The sequence below is a fragment of the Trachinotus anak genome, unplaced genomic scaffold (assembly GCF_046630095.1).
Source record: "Trachinotus anak isolate AG129_WGS33_773 ecotype Australia unplaced genomic scaffold, CSIRO_AGI_Tana_v1 ptg000004l, whole genome shotgun sequence".
Classification (NCBI taxonomy): Eukaryota; Metazoa; Chordata; class Actinopteri; order Carangiformes; family Carangidae; genus Trachinotus; species Trachinotus anak.
In genome coordinates, this window is record NW_027273855.1 from 16,874,829 (window position 1) to 16,891,953 (window position 17,125).

Consider the following 17,125-nt stretch of genomic DNA (forward strand, 5'->3'; position numbering starts at 1 on the left):
AGTGTGCAATTTCAACAATATTACAAAAATATTGACTGAACTTCTAGTAGTTTCATCTGTGACTGTTCAAACGTCTAGGCGATAATCAGTTTAGACAGCTACCGAGAGGCACGAACTTAGAGGTTAGAGGGATGCTGGATTTCAATCATAGTGCCTTCATCGCAGAAGAGGAGGTTTACAACACATCAGAAGAAAACAAAGGGCTGATGAAGGGGTGTCTGAGGTAGAGTGATGGTGTGACATACTTATAAAACAAGCCACCGTCCCCACGACTCTCGCAGTGTGCCTTTGGGCACATGTAGCATTAATTGCTGCCTCCACAGAGCCTGCAGACTGCACACACTATCTATTGCTCGCATCAAAGAAACCACACGCTGAACTTTATGAAATTTTTATTCAATATGTTCACTTCTCTTCCCCTTTTCCCTCTCTTTCTTCCTATTCCTATTCCCCACCTTGGCCCCCCTCTCCCTTTTTTTTTTTTTTAGCACCGCCACCAAACAGACAAGAAAGACTTCTCTCTGCCATGTTTTTCGGCTCGACTTCCTTCCTGCCCAGAAGCACTCGAGTATCTCGTTAGTTCTCTCACAGCTAACATCTCTCCTCAATCTGCCAGGAGCAAAAACCTGATCGGGGAGGAGGGGGGGATAAAGAGAAGAAAAGAGAAGAAAGGGGGGACTACATCAAGAAGTTTGGTGAGTGAGATTCTCCGTAGAGCTAGGTGAGAAACTGTACTATCATTTAGCTACAGTAATTACAGATACAAGGAGCACACAAAGGAAAGAACAGAGATGAGAGGGTTTTCTCTCCCTGTGGACAATGTACACCGACGGGCTTAAGTTTCATCATAAACTTAGCACACATTCAAGTACATGCAAAATCATATCGCAAGATCATTGTTGGTGTGACATAGCATTGCCCTGATTTCTAACACATGAACAAAGGTTTGTAGAAAGGTTCCCTTATTGAATATATTCCACAGTTAGTTCTTTTCAATAAAATATACTTTCCCCGTTGTGTGATTATAACAGCTGAGCAAATCCAGAGCTTTGACTGATGCACCCTGCACATTGCCTTCCTTTTAACTGCTCTCTCTTACTTACACACACACACACACACACACACACACACAGTGGTCATCCATCAATGCAGTGAGTGTTGTTTCTTCCCCCCACAAGTCTCATACACACAGGTATAAATCACTGCGCCTGATATCTGGGGCCAGGGTTTAAATAATTAAAGAGCTTTAATTTATCAGGATTTAACACCCCCTGACAGTAGGGCTGCCAAAAGAGAATGAGAGATATATTGAGAAAGAAAAAAAAAAAGGTCATTATACATGAGAAACACATACAAAATTATTACATATTTTACTGGAGAGAAAACGAACATCTAGGCCTAAATGGCACCAAAAACTATGTGAAAAGGCATTAAGGTTCTGCTCTAGAGCTACTTGGTCTGGGTGTATGCAGTTTTATTTACCTGTTGGTAGAAAACAAATGCAATGCAACTGTGTGTGAAGATTTGCACTATTGTAAGTGGTTGATTTGTGACAATTACAAGTCATTGGAAAACAACACAGATGTAAAATAATAGACACAATTCACAATATACCAAAATAACCAAAATAAAAACAGTCAAACAAATTTCTTGATACTTCACATGCTGCCAATATTTGGAAGCATACAAATAATAACTATGCTGATTTTATTTTCAGAAGTGTAGGCAGTGATATTAAGAAATATGGTGGTTTTTTTTTTTTGGTAACAGTAAGTTACATTTAAAACTCGAATCACGTCATTAACTGTCTAAAAAATGAATGTATGGTTATTCTGTTAAAACTATACCCAGGGACTCCACCAAAACTTCAGTTTCTTAAGACCTGTGACATTTTTGCATGCTGCATCAGAACAAAACATAGTTTAAAAAAAACAAAGTTGGAGAACAACACATTGAGTAAAGCACATTTATAGAATGAAATCTGTGTTGAACTATGCCTTGCAAAGGAGCCAGGAGGCTGGTGAGGGTCAGTAGCTGTCATGGATGGCCAGAGAACGGTGGAACTCTACTGCCCTCCTATGGCTATAAACATGCAAAGAAATTCTCGCCACATGAAAAAAAAAAAAAAAATCACGGAACTGACCACTTATGACACACTGATGGTCTCCTACTTGCATGTTTTGGTTCACTGGATGGAGTATTAGCCCTATGAGTTTTGGAAGTCAGAAACAAGATCTACCAGCAGGCACAAAGACATAAGGGAGAAACATTACAATAAAGCAAACAGCCATCTCTGGCTTTGTTTGACCCTCAAATTATTTATTCTTTCCAGTAGATCTCTGAAAACAGAACAAATACATACACTCTCTCTCTCTCTCTCACACACACTCACACAGAAACAGAATAAAAAATAGACGTCCACTAATTAACTCAGAAACAAACAAAAATCCCCTATTTTGAGAGTAAACATGCATTGTCACTCTTTAGATTATTATATATTATTGTTAGTATGACTTGACTGATGACTTCACTGAGTGAAGTTTGTTGTTTGCTGGCAATAGTTAGCCACCTAGTGGTCAAACCCTTTTACAACATCAAGTATTGACAACAGGGAATTTTAATTACAACTTTGGAAGTTTTTGGCTATATGACACCATGTCATAAATGAACAAACAGGTTAATAATCGTAGCGTAGTAGATATTCAACAAGCTATCAAATCTACAGACTCAACTGGGGGAAGGTAAGAGATTATCACACCAGAAACACAGTATCACTCCTAAATCAGACAGTACAATATGCTTTTTTAACCATATTGCGTGATTTATTATCTGAATAATAAACCTATAGATTCATAGTTACAATACCAATTCCCTGTGAAACTGATTACCCACAGTAATGCATTACCACCATCCTCATGATAGATGAATGATGATAAAAGTGTGGTATTCTGTCTTCTCAAGACTTCACATCACCATCTCCCCTTCACTTCACTGGATCATTCCTCTGATGGATTGTTCCTCACACTTCAGTTGTCCAAAAGCGAGCGCTGTAGAGCCTCCTGGATCATTGTGTGCTCATCTGTGGAGTAGTCCTGCAAATACATGGGGGTGAGGAAAATAAAAACAGACACAACATAAGTTCATTGATCAATAACAGAAAAAAGAAATGCTATATAGTGTTTAGTGCCTCAACCTACAACAAAGGTATCATAGGAGAAGGTGTGCCTGATCTTCAGATGCTGGAAAAAGTCAGCACTCCTGTAGTTAGGGTCCCCCCAAGGCATCGAGGCACAGATGGGGCATACCTAAACAGATATAAAGAGAGAGTAATGAAAAACGTTTAGGAACAAATGACCGACCATGTTTAAATCCACACAGTGTGTGGAAGCTGAGAACAACTGATGGAATGTGGATTTCTTACTACTTGACGTGCATCTCGAGCATGCTGGGAAGTGCAGTGTTCAACCAGCCCATCCTGGTCGAGGTTCTGGCAGCTGCAGTATGGGCAAGTGAAGGTGTAGCGATTTGGCACTGGACTGTGGGAAAGAAACAAAATTAAAAAGAATTTATAGTAAAATATGTGATGCTGCTGATTCTCTATTTGAACATTTTTTCTACAGGGATTTGTTTCTTAAATATAAGAACATTGTAATTTTGACTCTTTGGATGCAATGACATTAACCATAATATTGGCTAGGATCAATATAATATTGATATCATGACATTAGAGAAAACATCATCATCCTGGATTTTAGCAAAAATAACAGTTGTCTATTTCTGGTTTTAAAACTTTCTGAATTAATCCAACTGCAAAATGAACAATAAAGGCCACAGTCTGATCATGTTCACACTGGATGCTTCTCACATTTTTCTTGTTGTTGCATCTCCAAGTGAAAACAAAATGGCAATTCAGTCTGTTTATCAGGCCAAGGACAAGCTTTGGACAGAAGACAGCTCAATCATATCACAACTATAAAAGTTATTGTTAGGTCTAAATGAAGGCAACTATTTTTACTCCAATAATCCTTTACTATGACCTCTTGCACTGCAGGTTGACTGTTTTGTTTACAAAGGGATGAGGGACATGGTTAAACAACTGGGAAGTCAAACCTCAAATCATGCAGGTAGTTTAATGGAGCGCATGCAACTGTTGTTGCAAAAAATAAATGGCTCGAGGTTTGTGTTTCCTAAGCTACATTAGACTGGATTGTAAACTGGTTTCCAGTGCAGTCTATGGTGATGATGCTGAGAACAATGTTATGTTGTCCTATACAGATTGTCAGTAAGACCTATTTTGTAATATACCAAAAATATCCTTTAGCAGTAATACTTGAATTTTTTTTAGGGGCCATGTTTTTTCTTCTTGTGTTCTACTTCACCTGATGATGGCAGGCTGAGTCTGGGCAGTGGTCCTAACTCCCTCCTCAATGTAGTCCTGGTATTTTGAGCAGGCAGCTGTGTGGCTTCTCATCTGAGAAAGGCCAATCTGAAAAGTGAGCAAACATGTCAGTAACCACCACTGCACGACTTGCATCATATAATTGTTGACTTGGATTTGTAATTTGAACTCTGCTATTATCTGAGTAGAAAGATTTAAGTTTAGGCTCAAACTAAGGTGAAGTTTCTGCATATGTAGTTCTGGTATCTTCAGTCTCAATGGTTGCCTCGTGCATTGTAGTGGTATGTCTAAACTCTTGCATGTATCCAAATCCAACTCACAACAAACCAGCAAAGATTATTCAGACACCTTATGTCAGCTTTTGCACAGTCATACCTGGGTTCCACACCCCTTGCAAGCTGCCACAGATGATTGGATGAGGGCCTCTAGTTCGGCAGCTTTAGTCCAGTGGCCCAGTGAGGCCCTACATACAGCACAAACAGGCTTCTGTGGACGCAAACACTCCTGCAGACAACTCTGGCAAAACCTGACAAGAGATTGGAGAAGGAATGTTGATGATGAACAAGGTGAGGGAAACAAGTCACGGACTGTGTTTACATGTGCACTAGTATCCTGGCTTTAGGTCTTGTTCTGGCATTGATCATGCTGTGGATGTTTATACAGAACTTGAGAAACCAGGATTTTCCATTTCCCTGTATACAAGTATTCAGGTTAATGATAATCAGTGTGCAGTTTTGTCTTGATTTCTTCCCATCTCACTGTGTCTCCTGGTACCTATTTGAGTACTACAGGTGGAATACCCAGGTTTTGCAAATCTGGAATAAGACCTCATTTAGGTTTCTGAATGCAGAATGCGATGTTTACATGCACAGCATGTAACCAAGATTCTCCAAAAACCTAATCATAACTAACAGTGGAGCATGTTTGATCAGGTTTAATTTGAGCTGCGGTGATCTGAAGGAAATAGCTTTAAGCATTCCTGCTATTTTTAGGCTGACAATAAAGCGCACAAGAGAAACTGGACATTGTCATCTGCTTGAATATCCCTGTCAAGTCCCTGGCTAGAGCTTCCTGTAAATCAGGTGGAAAGTCCCAACCTCAAGAGGGCGTAGGGACTTGTAGTCCTTTTGAGTGATTCGACAAGTTGAAGCAGTCGCGATCTAAACTACAACTCCCAGATGAGGCCTCCTCTTTGATGTAAACAAAACTGAAACTGATTTAGCAAGCTGGCAGTAGTTTCTACCGAAAATGCAAGCGAGCAAAATAGAATTACGGGATCACAACAGAAGCAGACACAAGCGTGGTCGATGTTTTGAAAGTGTGCTGGCACGACATATTTCAAAACAGACCGTGTCCCCCATTATTTTTAGCTCGTACCGCTGCATCGCTGGTGGTAGACATGGGTTAAGGTGAGGACAATCGGGGAATAAAGACAAAATACTTACGTGTGGCCGCATTGTGTTTTTACGGGACTGTCGAAAATTTCGAGGCAGACTGGACAGACAAATTCCGACACGTCGCTGCTCCCGTCAGAGACGTTTTTCTTGTGCTGTGCTGCGCTAAACCCTCCGAGCATCGCCATTTCTTTTCTTCACTGAGACAGCCCCCCACCGACCGTCCCGGGTACGACGTCACCGGCCCCTGGTTGCGCTTTAAAAGCGCGGGGGCGGAGTTACGGCCCACAGTGCAGCACATGATAACATTTCCAAATGATTTTATAAAAACCAGGAGTGGAACAATATTCAGATCATTTACTTAAGTAGTGGATCGAGGGAAATAACGTAACCTTTAAATGTGTGATGCTATAGACCGCACTACCCTCAACTTTCAACCTTTCAACATTGTTGTATTTTTATTTCCATGCTTCCTGCCAGCTGCTGGGGTGGAAGTGTTAGTGTAATATATCTACATATTGCACAGAGATGAAAAATTGGAACAGGTATAATGATTGTGGCTAGGTTATACATAATAAAACACAACTGGTTGATATCACATACACATGTACAGCATATAGACATGGGGCATACCTTTATATTTTCCACTCACTGCCTCCAATGTGCACGTTTTCTTACTGTAATGAAACTGAACAGATTTCTCTAACATCTGTGTTGACTGGTTTCCAGTTATTTTGACCCCCCCCCCCCCCAACCCTTTTATGCATCGCCATCTATTCTCTTTATGTAGCTCAGTACTCCCAGATACACCACTAGACCACTTCAGTCTCAGGTTTGAGCATTGCCCTTTGATTAAAGACAAAAAACAAAACAAAAACAAAACAAAAAAAACCATGTAGTTTATACACTATGAATCATCTCTGGGCCCACTTGTTGATGTATTAGCCACAACCAGACACAAAATCAAATACCTCGACAACAGACACCCTTGACCAATAAACAAATAAGTCTTAACTAGACTGGAAAGATTGATAGCACATGGTTGAATTTAAACAACAACATTAATCACTGTTTTAAATAGCATTCAAGGCAACTGGTTTGAGTATTTTTTTCCCCCATTCCTTCTGCTAGTACCAGTAGATCAATGTAAAAATGCTATTACAAGTAAAAGCCTTGCATTTAAAATTGTACCTAAGAAAAAATACAAAAATATCATCAGCAAAATGTACTTCAAAAGTGTGCCATGACAGTCATATGACCCTTTTTGTAAACTAGTTGATATATTGATATTTTTGAGCTTTGAACAATTCATAGATATCTGAAATGTGGAGGCCCCGACAATACACTGTTTTCTTATAAGAGGTCTCAAACCAAAAAATACTGGGAACCATTGGTTTAATCTCTAATTTTATAATCTTATTTTATGTGTTTTATGTAAAACATGAATCTGTAAAGTAACTAGTAAATATAGCTGCAAAATAAATGTAGTGGAGTAAAAAGTACAATATTTCCCTCTAAAACGTAGTGGAGTAAAAGTGTGAAACAGCAGAAAACAGAAATACTCAAGTAAAGTACAAATACACCAGAAGTGACAAGCTAAGAAGATATAGGCCACCTTTGTTATTTTCCCTCACTGATAAAAATGCATTCTCTCTTGATTATTTGATTAAATGTTTTGTCTAAATTGTCATAGTGGCCCAGTACAGTATAATTTCTCAGAGCCCAAGGTGACATCTCCAAATCTCTTGTTTTGTCTGACAGTCCAAAACCCAAAAATAATTGCAATTATATACAACAGAGAAAAACAGCAAATCGTCACATTGAAAAAGCTGGAACTGCAGAATCTTTTGCACTTTGTTTGTTTAAATGATTTCACACCTTACTGATTCTCAGAGTAGTGGCCATTGGTAGGATTTATATTAAATGATTGCTTACTGAACATATTGTATGAACTTGGAGCATTAATACATTGAAAGGAGGGTAAACATAATTTCAAAATCAAAAAGGTGGATGAAGCCAAAATAGTTTCCTAAAGGTGGTTACTTGCTGGATGTTATTGTTGTTGGAGTACTGTGCAAAAACTATTAGGCATTTTAGATTCTTATCCATCATGCAGAGGCTTCTGGTCCGTGCTGAGTTCATTCTCCAGCATGACAAGGTAACCCAACATACAGGCTGATTTATTGAGAACTTCAGACACCAGAAGAACAAGTAGTCCTGCAACGGATGACCTGATGTCAGCGTCACTGAGTTTGTCTGTTATCACATGAAGACACAGAACACAATGAGACAGCCTGATTCCACAGAGCAGCTGTGGCAAGTTCTCCAAAATGCTGTAAACATCCTACCTGCCAAATGCCTTGAACTGAGAATCTGTGCTGTTTTAAAGGGCGGCGACACCAAATATTGATTTGATTTGTACAGCACAAAACAAGTGGAATATTTTCAATGCACACAAAGATACTGCAGAATTACTAATCACCTACGTGCGTGAAACCACATTTATGTCCCCTACAAAGTTACAAGCAACTAACACGTACCGTGGATGTGGACGATGGGCTCTGCCCCCCTCCCTCCTCAGCACGTGGGCCCCTGATGCTGATGAACTGTCAGAACCGAGCGCATGCGCGTTGCGTTGATGGGAATTTCCTACAGTTGAGGAGGCGTAGCTAGCCACGGCTAGCACTTGTTAAAGGTAAGATGTGCGGGTGGTGGTGTTTCTGCTGACAAAACGGTGCGACCCCTCAGCTGAATCAGCATTAGACGTGGTCGCGACGGAGTCACGCCGTAGTTACGGTGTATGCTTTGATAACTGACCCTAAAGTCGCCAAAGATTTCTATCTGGCGATGGACCGCCCTGCTAGCTAAAGCGATTGTTAGCTAGCCAGCTGCGCAGAAATGGGCGTTCACTGCTTAGCCTGTGCTCAGCTGGGGGCCCATACCAGCCTCAGCATCGGGTCTTGATAGGTTTGAGAGTCATGGAGAATTCATGTACACACTTTTTCTCATCTTATCAACATCGGTCGGAGTGGACGGTGGCTGTTACATTTAATTGCGCAGTAGTAAGGCATGCTGATGTTGTTAGCAAGGCATGCTATGCTATGCTTGCGAAGGTGGATGTGTGAGGTAACTGGAATAGCCGGCCAGCTCGCCTGGGAACGGGAAGCACAACCCTTCCTCCGCTGTGGTACAAGTCTCGTAGGAGACTTTAGGCTGACCTGCACCCATGCGTTTAATTCTGCGTTCGTAATTTAAGATAACTGATGCTAAGTGCAGGTTACCGTGGGTCACACGCCTGTAACGTGGTGCCGATCGCTTACACATCCACTGGCGCAAACAGAAGCGCAAGATATAAGGCATGCGTTTGTCAACATTAAGTCCCGACCCTGGTTATGTACACTGTATTTTACCTGGTCTTTTTCTTTTTTTTTTGCGTACATCATGAAGATAATCTGTCAGTCCAAACTATTAGCTGTACGACCGACATAAAATAACCCACACATGCTCACATCATCCCACACAGAGCACAGACTCTGTTTCTCAAAACAGTGACACCTATACATCTTCCCTCTTATTTGAACCGTGAGATCTTTGAAAACGTGACTCAATGATGGTTATGAACCATGCGTTTTCTTTTGGACTGAATTAACACTGACTGAATCACGAGAGGAGTTTAGGTCAAGTTTCCTTTTGTCTTAGTGTGCCTCAGACTGAGATTTCCATTTTGCTTTAATGTCCTCTTGTGTCATTACAGCTTGGAGACGGCTCAGAAGAATCACACAGTCATGAATGTTTCTTCGTGATGAGTGACCTTGAACTCCACACATGCTGGAACCAAGGAACAGAATAGATACAACACTGCATTAACAGAGCGTGAAGCAAAAGCTACTCCTGACCTCATCTTGCACGACATAGGCCTGTTTGTCTGGAAACAAGTAAGGCTTTGAGCCAGTACCAGAGATGCCCGTAAGAAGGCATCCCTACAGGCTGCAGCCTAGCTACGCCAACTGAAAGCACCAGACAAGTGCGTCTCTTGTTTAGAGGATGTGCTGCTGATTGGACGCAACGTCTCATTCCTCTTCCACCTCTCCAAAACGTTATTAACGTTGAGTGTGTGCCAGCGTGTGAAGTGAATAATGGTGACAAAAAATGGTGCTTGAATGTAGCATCCTGGTGCAGGGTGTGCTAAAAGGGGTGAGGCTCTTTCAGAAAAGTATAACAGCTGACTGATAGTCTGCTGCTGATAATGGATGCTAAGTTAAAAGAGGACCTGTTTCGGAGGTATGTGACGGCACTTGAGAGGCGTCTGGAGGAGGGAGGGGAATACACAGGGATTGGAACTGCACCAGAGGGGGACAAAAGCAGATACAAGGACAGTGAGGCCCTACTCTCCACAGCCACAGCTCTGCTAGGGGCCTACCAGCCAGATCCGGCACAGCGTTTCCGTATGTTGCGTTTCTATGAGGTGGTAGAGAACTCGCTCCGGTGCCAGAGAGGAGGCAACCTCAAGGCTCTGGAGAGAGCCTTCCACACTCTGGAAACCATCTGCACTAACCTCTTGCTCTTCCCTTGGAAGAAGGAGTTCCGATGTATAAAGGTGAGTTTAATTTATTAACTGGGTTGTCATTTTATGCTTACTTAAAGCAGTGTTAAAGCTGACATCAACTAGTATTTGGTTATCAAAACACCACCAGCTTTCCCAGGTATCAACCATACTTACATACATACATCTCCCAGTCTATGGATGAACACTTTTAGAATGACAAAATGTACACCTGGAAAACAGAGCGCCTTGCAAAGGAATTAAATAATATTTTTATATTATAATTTTAATATGATAATCATAATATTGACAACCTCGAGATGGAAACAAAAGCATCACCTCACAGCCTCCTTTGTAGTAGCTGTGCCACCGGTCACAGAGACTGCAATGGTCTTTGAGCACTGATATTGTACAGAGGTGGTACTGAATATTCAGAATTCAATTCATTCTATAAAGAATACAGTAACACAATGCCCAACATTAGCACCTGACATTAAGAATAACATATAAATTCTATTATATAATTACCGTCTACACATGCTCCTTTTTGTTTAAGTTAGCATTTAGTTGGGTATAGGGTAGTGTAAAGGGTAGTGTCACCACAGAAATTTAAACCATGGGACTCGAACCACTCCTAAATTGCTTGTCCTGTTGTTTTTTTTTTTGTTTTTTTTTTTTAATGCTTCATCTTTAGACAACAGCTGTATCTGAGTTTATATTTTCTAATGCTGCTAAAATGATCTGCACATGTAATGTTAGTTAACATTGTAGAAAAACAGACCCTTTTCAGGGGAATTGCATGCGATGTCTATTTCTAGCATGGATTTTAACTTTACTGTGTCAAGCTGTTGTAATTGACACTAATGCCGATTAACTCATTTCTCTTTTAGACCTTCACTGGCCCATACGTGTACCATCTGCAGTCTGCCATTTCTGATGCTGAACTCCGATCTCTAATGCGCATCATTGGCTACGCCTGTGACCATGATTCGCAGTTCCATTTGCAGGAGCACCCAGGAGGCGCAAATCATCTCCGCCAATTGGCGTTTGAGCTTTTCCTGGCCCAGGCAGAGTGTCGTCTTCTGGGAGAGGTAGTGGCTCTGGCCCGTGGTTCAGCCTCAGAGCTGGAGGCCCTGGAGCTCCGCAGAGGTTGCAGAGATGATGCAGCGGGCTGTGCTGAGGCACTTCGCAGACGTGACAGCCTCGGGGCAGATATGGCTCGGCTGTCTGTGCGGCCGTTGGATATAGAGAGGCCTCATGCCCACCACCTGAGGCGAGGTAGCCGACCGTCAAAGTCTGTGGATGTTACAGATGGGGCTGGTCACTGGCACGCAGCAGTTAGCAAGCCTGTGTTGAAGGCCTCATTGAGCCTGAGGAAGGAGCCTCTGTTTGTGGATGCAGAGGAGGATATGAAGGATGAGATCATCAGGCCCAGCACCTCGGCATCTCTCTTCTCTGTGGTAGCTCCACCTTCCTATAGCCCTGTTGCGGATTTCTTCCCAATTCAGTCACCTCCCCCGGCCGATGCCTACACATCCTACCACCTGTCCTCTTTGGATGAGATTGACTTGTACACTGAGAGGGGTGGCGCTGGGACGGGAGGAAGGCAGACTCCATCTCGACCTCCATCTAGAGAGCCTCGGGAGGCAAGGGACGGGTGGCTGCTCAAAGCTCACGGTAGTGTGAAGTGTCAGGGTTGTGGGCTTGGCTGCTCAACTATGGCTTCCTGCCAGAGGTGTGACATGATCCTCTGTTCTGCCTGTCATGATGTGGACCCCTCCCCTTGCTGTGGCCTCCAGGACTACCACCCCAAATCCCCTCGACCCCTTGATGGATACATCCCTGTCAAGGAAAAGCTTTCTGTCTACTCTAATACTCACTCCCACTCCCATCTCCACCCGCACCCCCTCACACTGACTCACTCGCACTCTCACCCCCATCCTCACCCCCAGATGGTGGAAAAACCCCTCATGTCCACTAAGCTGTTTCCAAGCAAGTCTGTTGCCTTGACAACGCCAAAGGGAGGCAGCAGTGAGCGAATAAGCATGGGGGGATCGCGGTGCGGGTTTTGCAACAAGCCAGGTGCATCACACACGTGTGTGAACTGCTCAAAGGTGTCATGTGACTCGTGCATGAGCTTGTATGCAAAGGATACATGCACGCGAAAGAATCCCCAGCACAGCTTTGTGCCCAACCATCAGCTCAACTTCAAATCTGGCACCATATCTCACCTGGTGTACCGATGAATCAGGCAGACAGATTTCTTTTTTTCTCGGCCCCTCCCTTAACCCGCAGCGTAGTCTTGCACTATTGCTTAAGCTCTGTTCCCACCTAAACAACTCGTTCACTATCTTCCCCTTTATCTGATGGTGTCTTTGCTCTCTCTAACAGTCCCTTGAACTTTGTACATTTTCTCTTACCGTCAGTAGGGCCCTGGAATGCACATGCCACAGAGAGCCATATCATGTGCCCATCTCTCTGCCTTGTACAAGTTCAGGCCTTTTATCTATTTATTCTTCCGTTTACCTTGCTACCTGCTCTTGAGTAGTCATGTGATGTTGTAGCGCTTCCCAAGTTCCTCAAATTGTGTCCTTCTCAAAAGGGAAACTAGAGAAAAGAGAGAGAGCTTATTCCTTCTCATCTTGAATGAATTCCGTCCAAATGAACATATATACTTTGCCTAACTTCTCAGCTAAGAATTCCTCTAATATATAAATATATATATATATATATACATATATATATACAGTATATATATATATATGTGAGTGAGTGAGAGTGTGTGTGTGTGTGTGCGCGCGCGCGCGCGCGTGTGTGTGTGTGTGTGTGTGTGTAGAAGAGACCTCTGAGCTTGCATTCTGACAAAGATCTTTTTAAACTTGAAAAATAGTAGGGAAAATAAGAGAAATCATACACTGGAAGTCAATAAGTCAATAGTATATATTTTTAATCTCTATTCTCTAGAACAATGTGAGACTGTTAAATGGGCATGAGGTCTAGCATTGGGATTTTTGGGGTATAAACTTATGTCTGTGGGTGTGGGGTGGGAGGTGTCGCAAAGGGACATATTGAGACAATGGTTAGATGCCATATATTCTATTTAAAAGATTATGCCTTGTAAATTAACCCTCAATTGTTTCTGGTTATATGACTGAGGTTTAAATGCTGCTGTTGACTTGAGACATTGAAGATGTGTGGTGTTGACTTCTTTCTGGTAAATAGCCTGTTGACTTGTGTCAGTTCCAAGCCCCCCCCACCCCATTTCATTACACTCCTCAAGCCTCCATGGTCCATGATGTTGTAGTGCCCCCTTAGATCAAATCAGTGGTTCCCTGTCAGTCTCAGGTGGGATCACAAGAGGTCTCATGCTAGGCCACAAATCAAGTGATTGCAGTTCTTGGATAGTGTGTGAGCCTATTGATTGGTTTTAGACAGTATGAAAGTGTATACACTGACACGGTTTCTGTCTACCTCAAATGGCTTCAGCTTGTACACCCAGTTAGACATTGTGGTTTCAAACTAGCCCTAAAAGCTTAAGAAATGCTGTATTTATTGTATTGTTTTTCTCTAATTTTTGCAGCTTTTGTTTTGGCTGAATAGAGAACATCTCTTCTTACAATCGACCGATTCCATCACTTTTAAAGGTTAGCAGAGGTTATTTGTTTTGTGTGGGCTTTCTTATCTAAACAACATAGTACTGGTTTTCTGTCTTGTAACTGGTTACAGTTATATAAGACAGGTGGACACAAAAACATGAGCAGCTGTAACTGAATACAATAGCCTGACAACGAATACTGCCTTTGTGAAGCTTAATTTGGTTGAGACTTTCAGACAGGTGCTGGACTTTTATTGTCATTTCTATGCCTGTATTTTGTGTTAATGGCATACTTGATTGCATAGTACCGTAAATTCCTTGCTCATTCAACAGTCAAAATGAGAGCAACAGCTTACAATACCTTGCAGTTTAGTACAAGGAGAGACTATCAGCTCAAAAAGAACAATTCTGTGATGCTGAGTTGACGCCTCTCTGCCACCATGTTAAAAGCATTTAAAATTTTAATCTCACAAAGACAGTATTTATATATTTTACAGCAGTTCATGTTGTTGGATCTACCCACCTGTACACCACAGTAACTTTAAGTGTGTAGTCATGTAAGTTTTGTGGTGAATTTCTGAGTTTGTTACGGTTACAAACTGTGTGTATTTTGCATACTTTAAGACCCCAGAAGCTCCCCTTTAAGGTTCTTGATTAAGGCTGATGGTTAGCATGAGTTTCCTCAAGCAAGTTGGCACCATTTGCTGTGGAAAAGGGTGGGGTCATCACAGGTAATCAAACTCTCTGCTAACATTTAAAACTGAGTGTCATAAAATTAGGGTGTACATTTAATGATTAGGCATTGGTTCTCCATGTAAGAGGAGAATTAATGCCGTATATTGTAGTTGCCACTAAGGGCTAATTTTAAATCACATTTCATTAAAAAAAAAAGTTATTTTGACAGATATAGGCTAGTGTAGCCTATATGTTCTGTCAGGAATAACCTCCAAATGCCTTAAGCTCATTCAGCTGTCCTTTCCTTGAGTATTTTATTTTGCTTACATTGCTCTGTGTTTTACCAGCCTGCAGATTAAACATTAACATGGTTTTGCCAGGCTACATGAACTAAATACGTAGCCTGGTCCATGACAGATAAGGAAATAATTCATAGTAATTCAAAATGCTCACTAGTATCGATTAAGCACCACACAGGGTTTCTAAGTTGGAGCATACTGAATCAATATGAATGCAGATAAATATATACTATAGGTTTACAGAAGTCAAATTTAATGTATGTTTTCTTTTGCTTACAGATAAACAAAGACACATTTGGTTACAGGGAGTGATGTCTGATCTCATACTTCTGTTCATTCCTTCCTTTTGAAACCAAATTTTATGTTTTGTGTCTTAATCGTGTTAAGCAGCATAAAGAGGGGATGTTTTGATACCCTTTGGATGTAGCTGAAGGGTTCTTTGAAGGACACTCTTGGGTCAGCATTAGCTAACTAGGGTAACACAACAGTCTTGAGTGACCTTAGAGGAGTTGTGCAATTGTTGTATTTTCATCTAATGAAGCCTTTCTAAATAGTTTGAATATTTATCATAGATATATTTCAGTTGCTCGACTCTGTTCATTGCAAATCATACCAGCAACAAGTATTGAGCCATGTTGCAAGAGTGATCATATTGCCAAATGAAGAACAAATATCTTATTTGAGTAGAAAACAGAATCCTGTGGCTTGCCTGGATGTACAGTTAATGTAACATAAATCTGTGGTTTTGCTAAAGTTTAGCCTTGTGTATGTAGATGTTGGCCTTTTTAAGAAGCCTAGAAAGGGAATAATCAACATAGATACCTACCTGCACACCATGGGACATGGATATGACTCAGATCAGTGGACTGATAACTTGTAGAGGTCACTACAAAGGGCTAAACAGTCTTCAGGGCTGCTGCTAAGTTTGTGGACACTGTTTTAATCTTTTAGTGAACAAATGACTTGTCATAGGTAAATATCTAATGTGGAGCTCACTTTACATTCATCAGTGGAGATGAATTTCTGATGTTGGAAAAACAAAAGAGCTATTTTTATTTTGTGTCATGGAATACATTGAGCCATTTGAACATGATTGGTTTAACTCACAGCGGACACACTCAAGTCATTGTGGAAGTCAGTACTCCCTTTACCTCTTTGTGTGGTTATCTTACTGATATTAACAGTGGTGGTGTACTTAGGCAGCCCCTTTACCATTCCCTGTTTCCCAAACTCTTTCTTGGCATGCTCTGTACAAGGCCCAAACCCATACCTCTTCTCCCTTAACCCAACACGTACCTTCACCCATTGTCTCCCCTTCTCCTCCCCCCTTCCACCTTGGCACTGAGGATCATTGCACAACGTCTATGTGAAGGGGTATGAACCTTACGATCAATGTGTGGGCATACATGGGGGTGGAAAGGGAAAATAGCCAAAATTGTTAATTGGTTTCATATATATATATATATATATATATATATATATATATATATATATATATATATATATATATATATATATATATATATATATATATATATATATATATATGAAATGATATTGAAATGATATTGAAATGAAATTTTATAAAATAATTTAAAGAATAAAATTCTGAAAAAAATACTGTTTCTACTGCCTTCAGTTTCTATGTTGTTGAAACTTAATACGCTGCTTTACTTAATTGACTGCACTGAGCACACTATTCAGTCTGTGTTTGAACCAACTATGGTTACTTTTTTTTTCTTGTCATCTACTAAATTAACTGGACCCATTTTATTTAGCAAAGAGTGCTGGTAGAACTATAAAGGTGAGAGGTTTGCTCGTTTATAGGGATTACAAAACTTTAGTACAGTTTTCCATCTAACATCAACACTGGCGGTTCAAAACCTTTCTGCTGTGTTAATTACATTAGTTATTTTCCCGTCAGTTCAGTGTTTAAATGATCACAAACTTCCCCGACTTTGTATCTCACCTCTAACTCACTCACTGGGTAGGTTTTTGGTGAGTTTGCAGGCTGCTCAGTTCTGCACGGTTTGACTGTACCTTCTATGACCAGTAGATGGTGATAAATACCCACACATAAAGTGAATGAAGCTGCATAAAATCGAGCAATCCTGTTGGAAAAAAAACAACTTTAACTTTATGTATATGACTCAAAGTGAGACTTAATTGCATTTAATTCATTAGTAATTATCAGTTACTATTAATTAGCAGTTATATGGG

The 17,125-nt window shown here is 41.0% G+C and overlaps 2 protein-coding genes across 2 annotated transcripts; one reads left to right on the top strand and one right to left on the bottom strand.

The window, feature by feature from the left end:
* Positions 1-1,222: 1,222 nt before the first annotated feature.
* On the bottom strand, positions 1,223-6,029 carry rnf114 (ring finger protein 114). The gene is made up of 6 exons (XM_071476455.1): positions 5,845-6,029; positions 4,775-4,925; positions 4,380-4,486; positions 3,422-3,536; positions 3,198-3,305; positions 1,223-3,092 (listed from the first exon to the last, which is right to left on the bottom strand). Exons 1-6 carry the CDS (start codon positions 5,979-5,981, stop codon positions 3,027-3,029), a joined length of 684 nt encoding a protein of 227 aa, XP_071332556.1. The 5' UTR covers positions 5,982-6,029; the 3' UTR covers positions 1,223-3,026.
* A 2,316-nt stretch (positions 6,030-8,345) lies between these two features.
* spata2 (spermatogenesis associated 2) lies at positions 8,346-15,946 on the top strand. The gene is made up of 3 exons (XM_071476453.1): positions 8,346-8,488; positions 9,548-10,390; positions 11,227-15,946. The coding sequence occupies exons 2-3, from the start codon at positions 10,040-10,042 to the stop codon at positions 12,580-12,582; spliced, it is 1,707 nt and encodes a 568-aa protein (XP_071332554.1). The 5' UTR covers positions 8,346-8,488; positions 9,548-10,039; the 3' UTR covers positions 12,583-15,946.
* Positions 15,947-17,125: the final 1,179 nt, after the last annotated feature.

What these genes read in the sequence shown, in the direction of transcription:
- rnf114 (XM_071476455.1), bottom strand. Translation starts at nt 5,981, where the DNA reads ATGGCGATGCTCGGAGGGTTTAGCGCAGCACAGCACAAGAAAAACGTC. An exon ending in GCAAGGGGTGTGGAACCCAG is followed by an intron (nt 4,487 to 4,774) that starts GTATGACTGTGC and finishes CTCACTTTTCAG; the next exon opens with ATTGGCCTTTCTCAGATGAG. An exon ending in ACTCAGCCTGCCATCATCAG is followed by an intron (nt 3,537 to 4,379) that starts GTGAAGTAGAAC and finishes TCTTTCCCACAG; the next exon opens with TCCAGTGCCAAATCGCTACA.
- spata2 (XM_071476453.1), top strand. Translation starts at nt 10,040, where the DNA reads ATGGATGCTAAGTTAAAAGAGGACCTGTTTCGGAGGTATGTGACGGCA. An exon ending in AGGAGTTCCGATGTATAAAG is followed by an intron (nt 10,391 to 11,226) that starts GTGAGTTTAATT and finishes TTTCTCTTTTAG; the next exon opens with ACCTTCACTGGCCCATACGT.